Source organism: Etheostoma cragini, chromosome 16 (assembly GCF_013103735.1).
Source record: "Etheostoma cragini isolate CJK2018 chromosome 16, CSU_Ecrag_1.0, whole genome shotgun sequence".
NCBI lineage: Eukaryota > Metazoa > Chordata > Actinopteri > Perciformes > Percidae > Etheostoma > Etheostoma cragini.
This window is the reverse complement of record NC_048422.1, coordinates 10,327,464-10,347,551: the sequence shown is the minus strand read 5'-3', so window position 1 is coordinate 10,347,551 and position 20,088 is coordinate 10,327,464. Positions and strand designations below refer to the sequence as shown.

The window sequence follows — 20,088 nt, the reverse complement described above, 5'->3', positions numbered from 1 at the left end:
AAGTATTATCTGCATAGACAGTTAAAGAAAGATTATCAGTGGTCGATAGGGCAGCCTGCAGACCAGGAAAAACTACAACCTTCACGTGTTGTGACGCCCCTGTTTTCAGCCAATCAAAGCTCTCAGCTCCACGTGACGTTTTGAAGGAGGTCCCTGGGTTGTTTTGGATGTGCTAAAACCAGCACGTGGAGGCACAAGTTAACTTTTCTGTAGCTTCGTAGCGTGCTTCATGCTTTAAGCGACTTTCCCCGTCTGTGGCGTTTAAGTAGAACAAACCGACCCAGTGTTGTGAGAGATGTCAGCGGGAGGTCAGACCACCGGGGGCCGGGATATCCCGGCTGTTAGACGGGTCACCATCCACGATGCTGCCCACATGCCCCAGGACTACTCCACGACTCCCGGAGGGACCCTGTTCAGCACTACTCCAGGAGGTGACGGTCTACTGGGTCTTGTCAAGAATTATCAACCAAGTTTTATATTATTAGAAATTATTTAACAAAGGTTTAAGAAAAGATTTAAAGGGACACGTACATAAACAATGAGAAGACCCCAGGACACGGAAAGGGTCTGTAAATTGAGAATAAACTGATTTAAAGCGACAACTAGATGAATATTAGAAGATCTGGAGACAGGTAGTTGAGGAAGACACTTTTTGAGAAAGTTGCCTAATTTTTACTAATATTCCACCCCATCTCACAGTCTGTTAGTTAGCTAGCTTTGGTTTATACGTGTTGCCCAAACATTGGGTTAAAAAATGTGCTATGTATTTATTGTGGCATGAAAACAAGTGCTTGTACATGAAACGCTTTTGAGAGCCAGGCTATAGGTCTCGTCCACGGTTCTGTTAATGTTTGACAGCGTTGGTGCTTCCTGAAGGCTAAAGACTCGTTAACAGAGTTAAAGGACTCTTATTAGAGAGCCGCTGCTACCCTGGAAATCCAGAGTTCTCGCGAGAGCAAAGTTTGAATTTGCTCAGCGAGTTCATCTTTCGGATTTGGGTCTGGATTTCCAGGCTAGTCCTCTGCACCCAGTTTGCAAATTGCACAGCCCCTTTCACTGTTACTAAACCAACACGTTTTATGGATTTTACTGTAGCTGTAGCCCTATAAATAAAGGGAGTGATTGTTTTGCATGCTTTCATTGTAAAGTGAATAGTAAAGTATGCCAGACTGATTAACAGACCAATGTCATAATTGTATAGGTACACTGTTGCCAATCAACTTTTCATGCAACAATTTAATCGTCTCTACATTGGCTTAATGCAGATTTAGTACTTGTGAATTCAGTGTACAGACATGATTCCCTTTTCAATAATATGTAATGTGTGTGTAACTGCTGTGTTCCTTCTTTGAAGGGCCCTGATGATGATCTGTTGCGAATCAGAGACTCTGTTCTTGTTCCAGAAAGTTCTACCGTGTATAAGCATTCATTGGTTGTGTCATTAGTCACTTATGAATAGTAGAGTTGTGAATTCAGTGTGAGTAACCTGTAGCTGTAGAATATTTACACAGTCAACAACTGTATGGTCCAATATAGGCCCGTTCTCGGGCATATCCTATTTATAGTCTTGTTTTACAGCAGGCTGTTGTTGAGTTGCAGCACCGTGTTTACTAGTTCTGGCCTCCACTAGAGGAAGAACATTAGCTAATAATTAGCTAATGTGTTAGAAATGCAACCTATTTTTTCATGGATTAATGGAAGCTAAAAAAAAAATTGGCTGAGCATTCCCCTACTAACCACTATTGTAGCTTTCTACAAAAAAAAATAGATATAGATTGATATGTTTTGGCTCAGCACCAAGAACAACCAGTCCCAGTCTTATCAATCTGCTGACTTGTTTGGCCCATTTATTTAGTATTTTACTCAGACATCTATAAGCTTGGCACCTGGGGACATCTCCAGTATTGTGACAAAAGTAAAGCAAGAAATGTGTTCCCACTGTTGTGAGAAAGATGACGCAGCGTGCACATGCCCATAACAACTGACAGTGTGTACTTTAAGCGATGGGGACAGATTAACAAAGGTAAAACAGAAGTGGGTCAGAGAATGTGTGGGAATGACAGAAACTAGGCCATTGGTCATGGGCATGTATGGACGTGTATAGTTCTCTGACATAGGAAAAAGTAGGTCTCCGCTATACTTTGGAGGTAATGTCGATGTCTGCTGCTGAATTCTATTTCATCTTCACCATTTTAACCAGTTAAAAGTGTTAAACTTGGCATGTTAGCTGATGGATTGTATATGAACTGACACACGCCTTCATATCAGGGTGCTGTGGTAGAGAAGCCAAAATACAAAGTTCAGTATTTATAACTGCGCAAATAATGATTAATTGAAATGTTACCATACCATATGGCTAAATATTAACAATAATGGATGCCTGGGTTGCTCATTTGGTAGATCAGGCGCCCATAAATAGAGGATTACTATTTGAAGCAGCGGGTTTGACTCCGCCCTGCGGCATGTCATTTCCCCTCTCTCCCCCCTTTCATGCTTTCAGCTGTCCGATATAAATAAAGGGCTAAAATTACTTTGGTTTCCTTTGCTGCTGCTGTTGCCTGCAGGTACCAGAATAATCTACGACAGGAAGTTCCTCCTGCAGTGTCGGACATCTCCTCTCGCTCGTACGCCTCCCAATCTGCCTGACATCCCAGGGGTCACCAAGCTGCTCAAACCCAACTTCTCCAATGACACAAACCAGCCTGAACAGACACCCAACAATAACACAGAGCACGCCCTGCATACAGAGGAGAGCGCAGGTAAACATATCTGTATATTCAAAACGGGAATGATGTGTTTCTTTAAGTGTATTCGTCCCTTCTAACAAACTACAATGCCCTTTCTTCTTCTTCTTGAAGATGCCCAGTTTGAAATGGACATCTGAAGGGAGTCAGCTGCAAGGACAGAAGTGATTGCCCACATTTTCATTGCTTTTTTTGGTTTACTGAGGTAAAATAAACTCTCAGTTGAAACGACAAACCAAGTCTTACTTAGCTGTGTGATCTACTTTCAGATGTGTTCTGAAAACAAGATGCCATTTTTTTTTGTAATGTTTAATATGTTTTGCGTTGTTGTTCTCTTATCAAACAACACACACTGATGCATATAATTGTTTCTTTACTTTGAATACACTTTGTATGCGCTGTGACATATTACACATGTATGTCGAAGTCTTGTTAAAATTAAAACATTAATGTTTTATGTGATTTGACTCATTTGATGACTTTAAATATGTCTTTATATTCAGTTCAATTTCAATTCAATTTTATTCATAGTATCAATTCATAACAAGAACTATCTTAAGACACTTTACAGATAGAGTAGGTCTAGACCACACTTCAGAAATTATAAATATATATATATTATATCCAACCGTATGCAAATGAATTACTAAAATTATTGTTTAGCCATATAGTGTAAAGTAGCAGTCTGAGAGCTGCCAATATTGTGTGAAAGCTGACTTTAACACATCAGAGAATTGATTTGTTTCTGCTGACACTTGGGAACAGTCTGATGCAGACACTGACATGTTGATATTTTTAAAGTTGATAACATACACACGCGGCAGATACAGAGCAACATTAACATTTATATGGAGTCATGTTTATGTCCCCCTGATGAATGTAAGTCCAACATTCCCTCTTCTTCTGGCTCTGTTTGGTCCTAAGAATTATATCTGGCTCTTAGCTGTTAAATGCCACACTATGTTTGCTGCTAACGTTTTCTGTTTAGTGGTGCACAGGCAGTGTGGGCTGCAGGAAACCAGTCAAGATGCTAAAAGGCCACTCTAAAACATGCAGTTTTACTGTATTGGGGGGGTCCGAAAGCCAGTCAGCATCTGGAGTTAGGGTTAGGGTTCAGTCCTCTCTTTCTCTTGACCTGACTGCAGTTTGTCGTCATAACCGCCTTGAGTGGGCAAATGCCCATATTTGATGGCATCTAGTCCTTTAAAGAGGTGTTTTCTTCACAGAAGTGCAATTTCTAATGATATTAAAGGGGAACTACGTGATTTTTCAAAATACATACAGTACATGTTATTTCTATGGTCTAAGATAGTTAAAACAACATGTCATCTGGTACTGCTACATAGACTAAGTATGTTTACATGCACACCAATATTTCACTATTATTCCAAACATGACCATATTAAAAATTTGATACACGTGTTTTAAATACCATACTCTGAATAACGCGTTTTTTCCAAATAGAGCATTTTCGGATTAAGACGGGGGATATTCCGGTATTCGGCATTCTTTGGGCATATATTCAGCGCATTTAGAATATGCGTCTCAATCAGGGTTTTTGCCGCAGTTTACGCCCAGTTTACGACATCTTGCCAGTTTACTGCTCATGGCCAGCTCTGTGTGTTGCTATGGTTGCTGTACACAAGCCAACCAGCTAACAGTGTGCAAGGCTGCAGTCCCGATGAGAAGCTACTGCAATGTCGGTTAATGTTTTTTGACACTATTAACACCATGATTTAATTAATCCTGACACTTTAGTAGTAATAACTTTAACAGTGGTAAAGACCAATTTGACACAATGTTCTAACGTTCAGCAATTTTAGTTGCTTACGTTTTAAATTTGGGTTCTAATCTGCACCATCAAATTAACTACTTCTTCACTGGGTACTACCAACGTTAAACTTCACAACCGTTTCTTGCTCTCCAAAGGCGGGAGCCTGGCATCACCACCTCTTTTTGGCCAAAATTACATATCTGTTGATGGTAATTGTGTGTCCTCTGTCACTAACAGACACGTTCACAAACTCTCACTTGAAACCCTAAAATTAATTTTTAAAAACGTTTTTTTTTAACATAGTTTTTGGGATGGTTGAGATGAAATTTAGGGGGGCTTGAGCCCCGGGTTATACATCACTGAGAGCACCCAGGGGAATGTTCAGAGTATATTAGTACATTTTCAGTTGTATACCCACTAACACTGCTGTAGAATAAAGCTCATTGGGGTATGAAAAAGAAAAGCTCTAGACTTTATACTTGATGGCATCACCAGGTTGAGGCTGGTGAGAGGGAGTAGCTCATGTTCACAAATATCCATTAAGCTTTCCTAGGCAATGGAAATAACAGAATACTTAATTTAGGTTAACCTACAACAATGGCTCTGTTCCATTTAGGTGTGACACTTGCCAGTGAGCCAACGTGCCCAACACACAAGGACCCCAAACTTGCGCACCTTAATGGAATGCAGTCGTGATTGATGTAATTAATGACCTTTTGGTTTTCCTGTTGTAACAAAAAACAGCTTAATTCAAACTCTTGTAAACACTCATAAAAAGCAGAACTCTTTGTGTGTTGATAAGAAATAATTTATTGTACATAGTAAACATAACAAATGGGTCAATGTGACCCAACCATCTCAATAAAGTTAAAAGCGCTAACAGTTTGCATCTGTCCTTTCAATGGCATTAAAGCACAATCCCAAAAAGAACAGTGTGTACATAAGACCTGTTGTGTACAACTGTTTTTGAAAATCTTCTATAGTGCGTCAGTCTGTTGGCTGGCTCATATTGTGCTATTGTCTCTCCCTCGTTTCATTTGGTCTGAATTTCCACTCTAATCCATCTGGAAAGACCTAAATTATAGCACATCCACTTGCTCCTAGGCACCTAATATTGTACAAAAAATGTATAACTGTTTTTTTAGTCATAAGACAAGTCATAAGTTAGAAAGCTGTGTCCAGGATATACAGTCTAGTAGTTTTCTTTCATGACGTATCGCTGCAGCAGCCACTGTCCAAGTGTCAAACTGGACATCCCTGTAAAGTGCCTGTGGACCTCCATCCATGTTGTTCCTCTGAGTCACTCAGTTATGTGGCTAAAGACTCTTCTGAGTGTACAGCTCAGTAGTTTTAGTGTAACTGGCCTTTGATCAAAAGGTTTTCTTGTCTTTTGCTCAGTGGCAGCCGCACTCCTCCACCATCATGTTCTCATGATGCCTCGTGATCATCTGGCCATTCTCAAAGTAGAGCATGGAAAGTGGTGCCAGGCGTGTTGGCACACAGGACAGACACGGCACCTTGTCTGAGTGGTGAAGTTTCAGAAGGCTCTGGAGAGAGAAAGAGAGAAACATGATTGATTAGAACACATGTTGGGTATTAGTATATCATCAATAAGTATACCCACTTGCACCTAATACTTAACAATATAAGGAATTTGTCTTATGTTCAGTCTTACCTGCATGTATGCATGGTTGGTTGGGGTAAAGCTCTCATCTATTGGTGTTGGACAGTGGCCTTCACAGCGATAGGCGTTGTACTGTTTGGGATAGACAATCCACTCGCTCCAGCCGAGCTTCGCGAAGTCCACCCACATATCCACCTTCCTGCAGAGAGGACCCTTCTCCTCCTCCTCTGTGGGCTTGCTGGGTGGAGCAGCTCCAGCTCCAGCCACTCTGTGTCCCTGCTGCTGGGTGTGGTGGTCCCGCTTGGCCCTGCGGCTCCTGGGCCTGGATCCAGAGCTAGTCATCACACGCTCCCGGTCCAGACTCACATATTTGGAGTGCTCTGCTGTGCGGATGAGTGTTGGCATTCGCTGGCTGTTTGGGTTCTGCCTTAAGAAGACCACCATCATGAACCGGTCAGCTGTAGGGTGTTGGACTCCCTCCTGCTCCTGCTCTTCCTCCTCCTTTACCTCAACCTCATCCTTCTCCATCCTCTGTGAAGAGTGCTCCTGCTGCAGCCAGCCACGGAGCATCTCTGTCATGTTGAACACCTTCCAGGAGGAGGGTGAAACCATGGAACTGGGATGAGCTCTCAGGCGGCCCAGGAACAGCTTGTTCTCTGGGCAGTGCATGCCGGAGCATCGGTCCTTGGAGTGGTAGATGTCCACTGAGGCTCTGGAAGATTCTGTGAAGGCGGGCAGGCGGATGCGAAGTTCAGCCAGTTGGACATTGTCGCTTGCAGACATAGAGGACATGTCAAAGGTGACGGACCACCTCTTGCCAATCTGTTGGCAGCCTGGAAGAAATAAGAGTAAAAAAAATTGGTTAACAGTATTCATGACTTGAACAACTGAATAAGGCACGTAATTGGAGAACACACTTGTCTTTTGACTTTGAGAGTCGCATGAGTGCTGAAATACATTCATCGGCTTTGAATAAACACATCATGAGTGAAATACATCAACTTACATCCACATATTGTGTGTGTCTCAAAAGAAATCACAGGCATATTGTTCTCATTATGTTTAAATATATAACCCTTTGTATGCCATTATACCAAACTTCATTCAATACATTTTTCTAAAGTTGAATACTCACTCTTAGCGACCAGGCTGATCACAGAGTCGGAGTCGTGCAGACCGGGGTTGTCCTCCGTCGTGTTGTTGCTCACGCTTACAGCCGGAGTCCTCTCCCGGTCGTCGGTCAGCATGGTCCGGTAGAGTTGCATCATGTAGAAGGGCAGCCTGCTGGCCTGCTGCCTCTGGACATTGTGTCTGGAGCCGGCACCCATCCCACGGAGCAGTGCGTCAGGATGCATCCCAGGAAAGGGATGTGCGCCGAGACCCAGAACTAAATCCACCAGAAGAAGAAGCGTGAAAGAGAAATCAACTGCTAGTCCCTTCATTATTCCCAGGTGTGGTGTCGTCTATTCCAAAGGTAGATTCCAAATGCTCCAGCCAGGTGAGATGCTGGGATTTATAAACACACCCCTCTCTCCTAACGTCCTCTGAAGAGATCTGTCAGGCCGCAGATGGCTGAAGGGCGTGTGTGATCCACGGGGGCGCTCAAAGACTTACATGTGACAAGGTCGTTGTGTATCGAAACCAATTGGTCTTTGTAGTGGCGGAGGTGTGAAAACTGTAACATCGCCACTATGATTGTTGTTGTTTTGTATATTAAAGATCCCTTTGATAGGAAACCATGACAATCATATTAGTTAAGGAGATTAGGAGCTGCACAAATGCGCTGTGATTAATGGGGAAGCAACAGGGGAGTTAATCAGAAGTCACTTTATGTTGGACAAGGCGAGGAGAGGATTAAAAGGTAAAGATTTGACACAACTATAATGCAGAAGTAAATCGAAATATGATCCATGCATTTAAGTCATTGTTAAATTTTAATTGACTTTACACATTACCATCTCGTCCTTTTGAAAACTGGTTCTAAACAGACACTCACAATAACCTACTTGGATAATACCTAGTGCGCAAGTACGCACAGTTTAACATGTTCAGTGGTAATCAGATGAACATGTTTAAAGTAAATACATTTATAAATATAATAACCATAAATATTCAACAAAAACAATACAGGGGTGTTTAAACTACAGTTCATACAGTTTTACATAAAGACAATGTGACAAACAACAGTTATAAAATGGATTATTACATATTTTTGTTTGGAATTGAATCCGAACAGGACAACATATGACCAATTATATATGAATTATATATCACCATTCCATTGTTCTTTTTCTCTGTTTCTTCTGCAAACACACTTTAGTAGATTTTAGTAATTGTAATAGAGCTAATGGCGAAAAAATAATGTTTTCTAAACATGGGTATCACATATTCATCCTCAGTGAGTTTTATAAATTATAATTTTGAACGGGTACAGTTGGAAAGATTTCATACAACACCATCGGATCCTAAAATCTGCGGTGATCATTGACAGCAGCATGAAAGGACCATTGTTGGCGTTAACACTCCAGCTGAACGTCGCCCATCCATAAGGCAAAGTGCACACTTGACCTCCAAAGAAAGAATAAAGAGCTGATGGCGAGCTACAAAGCTTTGATTCATTTTGATGAGCCTGATGTGTGAAAATAATCACAGAACACCAGTAGCAATAAATTAGTCTCGTTCTTTGAAAGTTCTTTATTGTCACCACATGGAACAAACTTTTCTTTGAAACTATAATTTGCTGAACATTTAGAGTTTCACGTAAAAAATAAGCCTATACAATAATGAAATTGTCATATAACACAAGCATTTAATGTAAGTAAGTACATTTTCATTTTATGCTACTTTAAACTCATACTTCACTACATTTTGGAAGCAAATTGGGCCTTTTCCTCCAATACATTTAGTTGACAACATTATATTTCCTTTCTAGATTCAGATTATTCATTGATATAATCCAGGGATATGTTATCTTGAAATAGGCCATTTTGCTTTTGGTAGCCTACTTTATTTTACAGCTAATAGTTTTACAGTTCTCCTTAAGTCTAGTTTTATATGCAGAACCTTTACTTGTAACAGAGTATTTTGACACTGTGTAGTGCTACATTAAATTAAGCAGTAAGAATAACAACATGAAATGAAAATTATCAGCGCAATATCTGGGTTATTTTCCGCAACTGGGGCGTACGATGGTGCTATTAAAGCCGTGGAGTGAATCCTATTTATGGGAAAGACAATTTAAAAAAACACTTTTGAATGAGTTCATATCACCGACTACTTTAATTCTAAATATAAACAGCTGTGGTTCACCCATCGCGCCGACAAAACTCTCACATATCCTAGGAATGAGAAGGGAACACTTTTAGTTAGTTTAATTATCGTGCGTAAAAGCACCTAACCAAAATGCGCACGGCCTTATCACCTCACTTAGAGGATTAAAGGGAATACAACATTGATCTGCAAATCAATAATTGGGTGAGATGCAAGAGTCAACTGTTTTGGGCAGCTTCAATGAAAAGATTGCATGAAACACCAACAATCGACTATGATAATTGACAGCAGCATTAAAGGGACATTACTGACATCAGACAAGCCAGCTGATCGTTCCCAATTCATAAGTCGAACTGCTCACTTGACATCTAAAGAAAGAAAAAAAAAGCTGATGGCGAACTACAAAGCTTTGATTGTTTTTGTAATTCGTGCGTAACATAGCCACACCAAAACTCACCTCACTGTAAAGCCCTGGAAGTGCGTGTAACATCAGTAGCTGAAGCAAACCATGCTCCACCCATAGACAGGTAAGGCTGCACCTTTAAAAGAGGAGAGGCATGGCAGTCTGCTGTCTCCATCGAAGCGTTACTCACGGCTGCTGCCAGGGCCATTGGACAGGACAACACAAGCACAGCTCGCTTTCAAATCAAAGACGCTAATTGGCCCAATCCTAAATGCTGCGTTCGCGCCCACTAGATCGTCAACATTATTAAATACATCTGAGGTGTGTGATGATGAGCATTTCTCATACCTGACTGCAGGCCGCCATTACAAATGAGAATTATTTTAATTTGTTTTATTAGCCACACTTTTGAGCATAAAACTGGATACAACTTATAAAACTGGAAAGACAGGAAGAGCTTAGACCCTGAGCCCACATGGATCCTAAATGAGGATACTGCCTAAGACCAGGATTTCACGGACCAAATACATTAAGAAATTGATTGATTAATTTGTGTATTTAAATGACTTCCAATAAAGAATAAATAAACAAACAAGTAAATATACAAAAAAAAAGAACTCAAAAAACACCGGGTTAAATAAATAAATAATGAATTACATCACATTATATAGCATATAACATCTTTAATTTTGTTTTATATTGTTTTACTTTATTTTTGGTAACAGAAGCTGAATGATCCGACTGCACCGTTGCACCGCGGATGTGTAAAAAGACCGTCGCACGCGCACCTGCAGCAGTAGAAGCTGATAAAAGCATTTCCTCTCAGGTGACGCTGTAGGTTCCGATTAGCAGCGGGGGCACGATGGACTTACGCCAGTTCATTTGGTCGATTGTTCTGGCAAGTCTGAGAATTTCCCGAGGTAAAATTGGTTTACTACGTGTTAGGGCATTGCGTGATATAATTCAAGTACATGTATATGTCAAATAACATGCAGAGAGGGGTTTTGACGTTTTCTTATGGTGTGAACAGTAACGAGGCAAAATGGCGTTCACCCCTGGACCGTGTGGGTTCAGGCTGTTACACTTGTTTAGGGCAAAATAAATTTAAAAGGTGGTGAAAGGATGAAGTTGCAGTTTTTACATTAGCCAGACTTTATCAAAATAGAACAATTGTATTTTAGCTAACTTTCCTTTAGCATACAATTGGCCATGTGCAAGTATTGAACATAGCAGTTCTTCTGTTTGGCCTTTTGAGGCCTAGGCTACAGGATGACCTGTTGTGACGAGTTTAACATAAAACGTTTATTCAGCAGTAATTCGGTTTGCTAACGTTACGTTTGTCTCTGGCCTTTATTTTGTATTAGTAGGTCCTAGTGAAATAAGTTGACCACTGATTACAATTGTTTGAATTTAGCTTAATTTGTGGTATGTTTTTGCAAATCCTGATCTAAAAAGTGGCTTCTAATTGTAGACAAATTCTACAATTCATTCTTCTCCAGTGACAGCCCTTCACTTCATATTTGACCTCCAATTAACCTACTATTGGTTTGTAGGGCAAAGTTTAGGATGCCACCATGGCCAGTGGCAGTGTGATGATGGAAAATGTATCCCTGATGTCTGGAGATGTGACGGAGATGGAGACTGTCTTGATGGATCTGATGAAATGGATTGCCTTGGTAGGTAAACTTACTGTCACTGTGCGAAAAGAACTTTTCTGCACACTTCGCCCTAATACATCATTCAAATTATTTGATTGATGACTAGTGGTTGACTGCTGGTTAACATTCATTCATTTTATTAATTCACTTTCAACCACACATTGTTTGATGGACAACAAAACAAGTGGGAAATGGGTAACACCATATTTAAGAGGACACGCGGTTTAATAGTATCAGCATAAATTATAGCAGGTTCATTTGTAGTTCAAAATGTAGTAAACAATTAAACTTTAAAAAGTTGACAACCAAAGTTGGCACAAAGTTGTACAAGATAGCAGAAGCAAAACAGATAAGAGAAAGCTACTTTTTAAACAAATAAAATGATGAACGTTTGTACCTAAAGAGGTAGAATAAAAGAAACTTTTATTTTCTGTCTTCCAGCACTTCCAGGCTCTAATGAATGTCCGCCGGGTCAGTTTTCTTGTGTTGACTCTGTCGGCTGTGTTGATGCATCAGCCCGCTGTGACGGCCAAATCCAGTGTCCAACCGGCTCTGATGAGGAGAACTGTGTAGCTACAGAGGGCTGTTTGGTTTCTGACTGGACCTGTCAAAACCACATCTGTATCCCCAAAGAGCTGCGCTGCAATGGACTGAATGACTGCCTGGACAACTCTGATGAAGACGATTGTGGTGAGCAAGATGAAGGGTTAAATGCTATGCTGCAAGAAAACAAGTGTCCGTATGTAGGGCAGTTTACCAAAATTACAAAAACTTGTATTTTCTTATTTATCTAGTCTCCTGTGTCCACTTTAGCAGCAGCGTAGTTTCTTTTTTTCTTTTTTTTGTTTTATTCTTCCAGTTATTGAGATAACCATTCTTTGAGATGTCTCCAGTCCAGCCTCGTCTTTAACAGAACGATTTATATACTAACTTGCTTTGTTAAATATGTTTCGTAAGAAAACAAACTAAAACTGAAACTTGTCATTGTACATGTTACCTTTGTTAAGCAATTGGTACAGTTAGTCATTTTAAAATGTAAAGCTGGGCAGTAGGGTTTATATTTGCTGTTATTTGAACAAGTTTAAGGTTTTGTTGGTGTGCGGCAACCTCTTGTGCTGAAAAATAAAGTAAACACGGAAAAAAGCGTCAAAAATGAAAGTTTGAGTGGCCACTTGAAGCTTGCTCCAAAATCAATCCCCATAAACGCCATTTTTAAAAGGCCCAATTTACAGAAACAATAAACATGTTTATTGCCTGGCACAAAAAACAGTTTTGGTCTCTAAAGCCAACGACAGCCAACAACTGGCATAACTGGTTCCCTATGATTTGTGTCTGCAACACATACTCACACTAATGTACAAACTGAAATGGCAAGTGCTATTCCTTTGACTCAATTTTTCATTTTGCCATTTTTCATTTTACTAAATATTTTGTTGTGTTGACTAAATTATCATTTGATTAATTCATAACCCAACATGATCATAGAGGCTGGTTAACACAGTAAGGATTGATGTGTTAAAAGTATCTTAGTCAGTGACAGGATGTCAGACCCAACCGTGTGGGCCCCTAACTCAGGGTAGGTATGATAAATGGTTAAAGTTCCATACACTGATTGTCTGTCCCCTTACAGGTTTATGTGGTGAGAACGGCATACGGTGTCCTGAGGGGACGTGTCTGAGTGCTGAAAGGAGGTGTGATGGGACGATTCATTGCGCCGATGGGAGTGATGAGCCCATAACCTGCGGTAGGTTTGGGACGGCTTTTACCTGGGTCACAAATTTACCTCAACTGTTGGTTAGCAATGTCAACATAAAGTTTAGGATATGCTTCTGGTGCATGGATTTCTGTAATACTGAGCCGCCTGCAGGTCGTCTTTGCTCCATGAACAATGGCGGCTGTAGCCATGTGTGTGACGATGAATCCTGGGGAACTCTGTGTGCCTGTCCTGATGGATATAAGCTCTCTCCCAATGGAGCGGTCTGCGAAGGTTTGTTGAACATTACAATAACACATGATTAACTTTAAATATAATTGAGGGCTAATTGATTTAGAAGCCAGGATTACTTTACAAAAGCACTGAAAATGGAGATCAAATAGAAGTCACAGTGAAGTGGCTCAGCCCTTGGCAGTACCACCTTGGACCCTTTACCACCTTTTCTATTGGAAAACAGAAAATGTTAACTAACATGCAGAGTTTAAAGAAGTTTCCTTTTGCAGTGGTTTCTAAATGTGTTTTTGATGCTCATGCGTATGAAGCCAGAACCCACTCCCTCTCTCCTCAGATTTGGATGAATGTGCCCCACCCTTTGGCCCTTGTATGCATCACTGCATTAACACTGTTGGATCCTACTATTGCCACTGCAGAGAAGGCTTCAAACTGAGTGGAGGCTCCACATGTCTAGCTACAGGTAATGAGGCAGGTGCACAAAATCAACCTCCACATCCTGACCTTGTTTGGTACCAACTTAACCTCATCTTGAGGCAGGGATAATATTGACTACAACAAGACGGGGCATTTTCACACATCATGCAACTATAAACCTTGTCATGAGCTTATGACGGGAACCTACTCTGAATTTAGTTTCACCCTCTTTGAAGATCAAACAAAGACTATCAAGTACACTTGGACAGGAGATAATTGATGTGTTGATGTCTGTGGTGTGGCTGAGCTAATTACAAAAGCAAGAAATTCAACAAGATCAAGGGCTCAACTTCAGAAGAAAACAGTGAAGCTGGTTACATTAAAATTGTCAGCTGAAATGTTGCTAAAAAAGGATTACAAAATAATATCATTGGTTCTCTTTTCTTTTGTCAAAGTAGTTTTTTTTTGTATGTACTTGCAACACTTGTCGTTTTGTTTTCTCCACTTATATCTAGTAATTCCTTATACCAGTATGTAAGTGATGGTGAACTAACACAAAGTGAAATTTACTCCCAATCCAAATGTGTGCAGGAAATGCTACCAGACTACTAACTGTGCTGAGGGGCTCTATCGGCCTATTGAATGTGAAGTCTCAACAGTTTGAAGTTGTCCACACTCCAGTGTCTGACCCAGTGGCCTTGACTTTTGACGTTGCCCAAGGCTGGTTCTTCTGGGCTGACAACCATGGCAGCATTTACAAAAGTGATCGAGAGCACGGCTGGACAATCTATATTGGTTAGTTTTTGAAAAGAGGTATTCTGGTGTTCAACTGGGTGTATTATAATTGTGACAAGCTTTATAAATATGCAAAAGATGTTATGAAATCCGTTTGGTTCACATACAAATTTTGGCCCCCAACTGCAGAATAAAAAGCGACTATTTCTAAACAACAAACTACTCATTTTAACAGGGGAGCCTGGAATCAAGGGTCTAGCCTATGATTGGCTGAATGGAAACCTGTTCTGGACCAATCAGAAGACTGAGTCAATCTACATGCAAGCAGCTGATGAGACAAGTCACACTACTGTGCTGAGAAAAAACATCAGTCCATCAGAGTTGGTGCTTTTACCTGTAGAGAGGTATGCCTTTATTACTTGTTAAATGCTAATCCCCAGTTGATAGTAAATACACTTAATTGAAAAATTAAGTTGTTATTTTAGTATTGAAATGAGTAGTTACATTTTTTTTTAAAATGGGTAGTGACTATTCAACTTCCCTCCTCTCTGCCTCCCAGCATGATGTTCTGGATCAATGCCGGCCACGGTGACAGAGTGACGATAGAGAAGTCATGGATGGATGGATCAGAGAGAAGCACTTTGACTGTTCTCACGGCTCAGTCTCCCCACAGCCTCACTGCTGATGTGGCTGCCAGGAGGCTTTACTGGCTCAGCGGCTTCAAGAAGGTGACTTTAGGAAAGAAACTGATATACACACTGGAATTACTGCATTGCGTCGTGTTGTACATGCATAGGATTATGCGTAGTAAGCCTGTTCACAAGAGACCTTTGATTTACCGTAGTAGTAAAAGCATAGGTTTTACTCCAGTAATAACAGTGGTTCCCAGGTAATCTCATCTGGTTTAGCGTACGCCTCGTGCAGAAGCTCACTCCTTGTCGCAGCAGCCATGGGTTTGGTTTTGAAATTTTAAGAGTTCCTAACATATTGGTAACATTTTCTGATGTTGGGTGTTATGACCCCTGTAATTTAAAAATTCTGTGTGATGGATTCTGTTTAGAATAAAGGGTGGAGAAATGACTTTAGTTGTCATGAGAAGAGAATATAATCCCATAGTCTAAATGCTGATTAATTAGGCCGTCAGAATGGATATTTGTTCAGTTTGTAAAAAAAATTATCGTCCTTCATATACAGTAAACATGAAAGTTTTTTGAAACTTTTTTAATTTTTTTATTCAGTCTATAGAGACAGCGAAGGTGGACGGGACTGGACGGCATTCCTTCACAGGACTGTTCAACAGGGGACTGCCTCGCAGCCTTGCTGTGTTTGAAAGTTTGTTCTACTGGGTGGATGACAAAGCACTGTGGCAGGCTCCACAGAACCAACCAAACCCAACGCAATTTATCTTAAAAGCCACACTGCCAATATTAGCTGTTTACCATGAGCTACAGCAGCCACAAGGTACTTTTTGGAACAGTATATTTAATGGTAATGCAATATACTTGTTAAATAGTTACAGTGGTTCTTCCTATGACTTTTAAGTTATGGTTCTCTTCAGCACAAAGTTATATTAATTTTGAATAAATGCCAATTTACAATACTTTGTCCCTGTGGAGTAGGATCAATGTAAACAATATATTTGGTTTTAAAATGAAGTCTTTAATGTGAACAGCAGATAACTTCTTGAGTACAAATCCGTTTAAGCACATCATTCTTTGTCCTCGTAGCTGCTGCTTTTACACTCACATTTCAAAATGTCTGGGTGTTGTCATCAATCAGGTTCTTCTGCATGTGTAAAGACTCCATGTCAACTGTGCCAGCTAACTAAAGGCAACCCTGTCGGCTTCACCTGTGTTTGTCCAAACTCCAAAGTGATGTTGCTTGATGGGAAATGTGAATGTAGGTTTGCCGTAACTTTACTTTGTCAGTGTTGTTTAATCAATGCCTTTTTCCACGTTGTTGTTAGAAGACAAGTAAATTGTATCCAATCCTGCCAGATATTATGTCTTGCCATTATGGAATTAACAGTCACTTTCTCTCTTTCACAACTTACCAAGTGTGCGAGCATCATTAAACTCTGTTTTTTTTTTTTTTTGTCCCACAGATCCCAGGTTTATATATGCTACCGTCACCAACATCAACCTTCTGGAGTTAAGAGACAAAGAGTCCACTCAAACTCAGCTGTTTACCACTGACGACGGCATCCTGTCATTTGATCTGGACTGGTACAGAGACTGGCTATACTGGGCTAACCGAACTGGCCACATCCAGCGAACCAATCTTAACCAGGTCAAGACTGAGTTGGTACCAACACCTTTGCCAGGTAAATGCTTTTGAGTTTTCCTTGGCTTGTAAGGACATGGGAAAGTAATGTTATCGTAGTGGAACTGAAAGGGCGATCAATGTATTATTTTAGTCAATTGACAGAAAATTAATGGCAAATAATCTAAGCGAGCAAAAATACCACACATGCATGTCCCTTATCAAACGGTACTGCCCCCTGTTTTTTTTAGTTTGTCTGATAAAAGTAGACCAGAGGAGTGGGAACCTTTATTGGGTCTCATGCGACCAAAACAGCATCGGCACCACAACGGCCAACAATTGGTACTCCCGTCAGCTGTACCAAACAACAAAGGAAATTCGAGACCTGTATCTGGACTGGCTGAGGGGTAGCATCCTCTGGTTGGAGGAAGACAGATTTCTCACCATGAGCATGATGGGAAGCAAAGCCAGAGAGCTACTGCACTTAGCAGGAGGAGTCAAGGGAAACATTGCTTTCGACCTCCGGGCTAATAGTCTACTATGGAACTCGGAGAGGACAGGTCTGTCTGTTACTTTTCAGATTAGTCATACAATGTTTTTCAAGCTCAAATGTCTCTTCAGGTGTTACTCAAAAGTAATTGCAATAGATTTAATGTGCTTGCAAAGATCTAAAATAAAGTAGAAACAAGATATTGGTACATCTGTCTAGTGCGTAGTTTTGACTTCTCTAAGAACAAGACTGTTCAAGTTCTGTTTTTTGGATTGCCGTAGTGCATGCACTTTCTACATCTAAATCAAATGGTGCCCAATTACTTAAAACAACAAAAACAAATCCTTTAAAAGAGTACATGTACACTTTAACCTTTTGTTATATTCAAATGTCATCCACATAAAAATGATCAACTGATTACATTTGCTGTGAGCTACATTTGGTCTTTAGTCTTTTAGTGTATTTTAGGGACTTTTGGGGTTAGGCAGTTTATCATTGTTTCTTTGAATCTTGTGATGTTGAATAGTATAAGACCTGATTTCCTAACATTTACATTTTTAAGAGTAAATACTGTATTGCCAAAGTACAGGCCTGTTGAATGAGCTTACTTTTCACAGGTTTGACAACACTGAGTTTGCTTCAGGAAATAAGCCACGTAGCTGGCAGACGATGGAACATTTCGGGCTTAGTCGTTGCTGCCTTTGAGCCCTTTCTGTTGTCCCTCTCTGATGATGTCATAACGCTTTGGGACCGGCGTGACGGGAGCCCCATCCAGGACATGACCGTGACAGGTCATGTGTTCAGTGTAATCACAGCACTTAAGGATGTCCGTACAGGTCAGACAGAGTTGATCTTTTAAAGGAGAGAAGCCAATGTATTCAGATGCATGTTTTTATTTATTCAACAGTATGTTGCTTTTTCCTGAATTTTGTTGAATTTTCTAATACACTGTGGTGATTTTGGTTCATGCTTGCAATTTAGTTTTTAAAAGCACATAGAAACTCTTCTGATGAAGTCAAAGGTGGATCATTATTGGCTTATTGCAATTTGTGTTAGAGGTTTCTATATGAAAGCCACATGTTTCCTCTGACATACTTAACTTATTTTTCTCTATTCCAATTATTATAACTTTTTTTCATAGTGCCCAACACTCCAGTCTGCAGTGAACCCTCTGTGCTGTGCCGACGTACATCAATCTGCCTCTCACATACCCAGCTATGTGATGGTAAAAAGGACTGCCCTGATGGAGATGATGAGGATTTTTGTGTAACCACATGTCCATCTAAAGGTAAAATATCAATATAACTTTTACATATTTTTGTTGGAACAGGCAATGAACCTCTAAATCTGAGTAGTAAACAAATTAACCACTCAATTGATAAGTGTTTTTCAGCTTTTATAATTTTCTGCCTTCATTTTCAATCTTAGAGGATTTCAAGTGCAAGGACCGTAGGAGTTGTATCTCCAGGAATCTCGTTTGTGACGGCCATCCTCATTGCAAGGATGGCTCAGATGAGGTTGAGTGTTCGAGCATAGCTTCACCTGCTGCTCGAACAAACGTCCTGAAGTGTCGCATGGGTTCAAAACCATGTAAAGATGGTTCAGAGTGTGTTTTATACAGCCATGTGTGTGATGGGGAAGAGGACTGTCGGGATGGATCAGATGAACAGGGATGTGGTGAGTTTTCTAAGATGTAATGTCACAGATAAGCCAATGTATTCAGATGCATGCTTTTATTAAACATTATGTTGCTTTTACCAACATTTTGTTTTTTCTGTTACACTGTGGTGATTATGGCTCATGCTATATGTACTTTGTTAAAGCACATAGAAACGCTTCTGATTCAAAAGTGGATCATTATTGGCTTATTGCAATTTGTGGTTGAGGATTTTATATGAAAGCCACATGTTTTATCGGACATACTTAACTCAATTTTCTTATTATTATTATTATTATAACTTTTTTCCATAGTGCCCAACACTCCAGTCTGCAATGAACCCTCTGTGCTGTGCCGACGTACATCAATCTGCCTCTCACATACCCAGCTATGTGATGGTAAAAAGGACTGCCCTGATGGAGATGATGAGGATTTTTGTGTAACCACATGTCCATCTAAAGGTAAAGTATAAATATAACTTTTACATATTTTTTTTGGAACAGGCAATGAACCTCTAAATCTGTGAGTAGTAAACAAATTAACCACTCAATTGATAAGTGTTTTTCAGCTTTTATAATTTTCTGCCTTAATTTTCAATCTTAGAGGATTTCAAGTGCAAGGACCGTAGGAGTTGTATCTCCAGGAATCTCGTTTGTGACGGCCATCCTCATTGCAAGGATGGCTCAGATGAGGTTGAGTGTTCGAGCATAGCTTCACCTGCTGCTCGAACAAACGTCCTGAAGTGTCGCATGGGTTCAAAACCATGTAAAGATGGTTCAGAGTGTGTTTTATACAGCCATGTGTGTGATGGGGAAGAGGACTGTCGGGATGGATCAGATGAACAGGGATGTGGTGAGTTATCAAGATGTAATGTCACAGATAAGCCAATGTATTCAGATGCATGCTTTTATTAAACATTATGTTGCTTTTACCAAATTTTTTTTTTCTGTTACACTGTGGTGATTATGGCTCATGCTATATGTACTTTGTTAAAGCACATAGAAACGCTTCTGATTCAAAAGTGGATCATTATTGGCTTATTGCAATTTGTGGTAGAGGATTTTATATGAAAGCCACATGTTTTATCGGACATACTTAACTCAATTTTA

The 20,088-nt window shown here is 40.2% G+C and overlaps 3 protein-coding genes across 4 annotated transcripts in view; 2 read left to right on the top strand and 1 right to left on the bottom strand.

The window, feature by feature from the left end:
• The first annotated feature begins 130 nt into the window (after positions 1-130).
• On the top strand, positions 131-3,201 carry LOC117959637 (eukaryotic translation initiation factor 4E-binding protein 2-like). The gene is made up of 3 exons (XM_034896889.1): positions 131-431; positions 2,565-2,759; positions 2,859-3,201. The coding sequence occupies exons 1-3, from the start codon at positions 296-298 to the stop codon at positions 2,882-2,884; spliced, it is 357 nt and encodes a 118-aa protein (XP_034752780.1). The 5' UTR covers positions 131-295; the 3' UTR covers positions 2,885-3,201.
• A 2,554-nt stretch (positions 3,202-5,755) lies between these two features.
• Positions 5,756-7,584, bottom strand: ndr1 (nodal-related 1). The gene is made up of 3 exons (XM_034896825.1): positions 7,278-7,584; positions 6,194-6,975; positions 5,756-6,065 (listed from the first exon to the last, which is right to left on the bottom strand). Exons 1-3 carry the CDS (start codon positions 7,582-7,584, stop codon positions 5,913-5,915), a joined length of 1,242 nt encoding a protein of 413 aa, XP_034752716.1. The 3' UTR covers positions 5,756-5,912.
• Positions 7,585-10,610: 3,026 nt separating this feature from the next.
• The window catches only part of LOC117959477 (low-density lipoprotein receptor-related protein 2-like), a 28,138-nt gene continuing 18,660 nt past the window's right edge, over positions 10,611-20,088 (top strand). Inside the window, exons 1-16 of one of the 2 annotated variants that reach the window (XM_034896643.1) lie at positions 10,611-10,735; positions 11,369-11,491; positions 11,915-12,163; positions 13,104-13,217; positions 13,341-13,460; positions 13,756-13,881; positions 14,427-14,630; positions 14,806-14,974; positions 15,130-15,298; positions 15,809-16,031; positions 16,350-16,469; positions 16,675-16,893; positions 17,084-17,392; positions 17,940-18,158; positions 18,464-18,610; positions 18,751-18,999. In XM_034896643.1, the coding sequence (XP_034752534.1) occupies positions 10,678-10,735; positions 11,369-11,491; positions 11,915-12,163; positions 13,104-13,217; positions 13,341-13,460; positions 13,756-13,881; positions 14,427-14,630; positions 14,806-14,974; positions 15,130-15,298; positions 15,809-16,031; positions 16,350-16,469; positions 16,675-16,893; positions 17,084-17,392; positions 17,940-18,158; positions 18,464-18,610; positions 18,751-18,999 (2,818 nt within the window). In that variant the 5' untranslated portion in view covers positions 10,611-10,677. The remainder of the gene's footprint in view (positions 10,736-11,368; positions 11,492-11,914; positions 12,164-13,103; positions 13,218-13,340; positions 13,461-13,755; positions 13,882-14,426; positions 14,631-14,805; positions 14,975-15,129; positions 15,299-15,808; positions 16,032-16,349; positions 16,470-16,674; positions 16,894-17,083; positions 17,393-17,939; positions 18,159-18,463; positions 18,611-18,750; positions 19,000-20,088) is intronic. The other variant, XM_034896644.1, reaches the window with a different exon arrangement.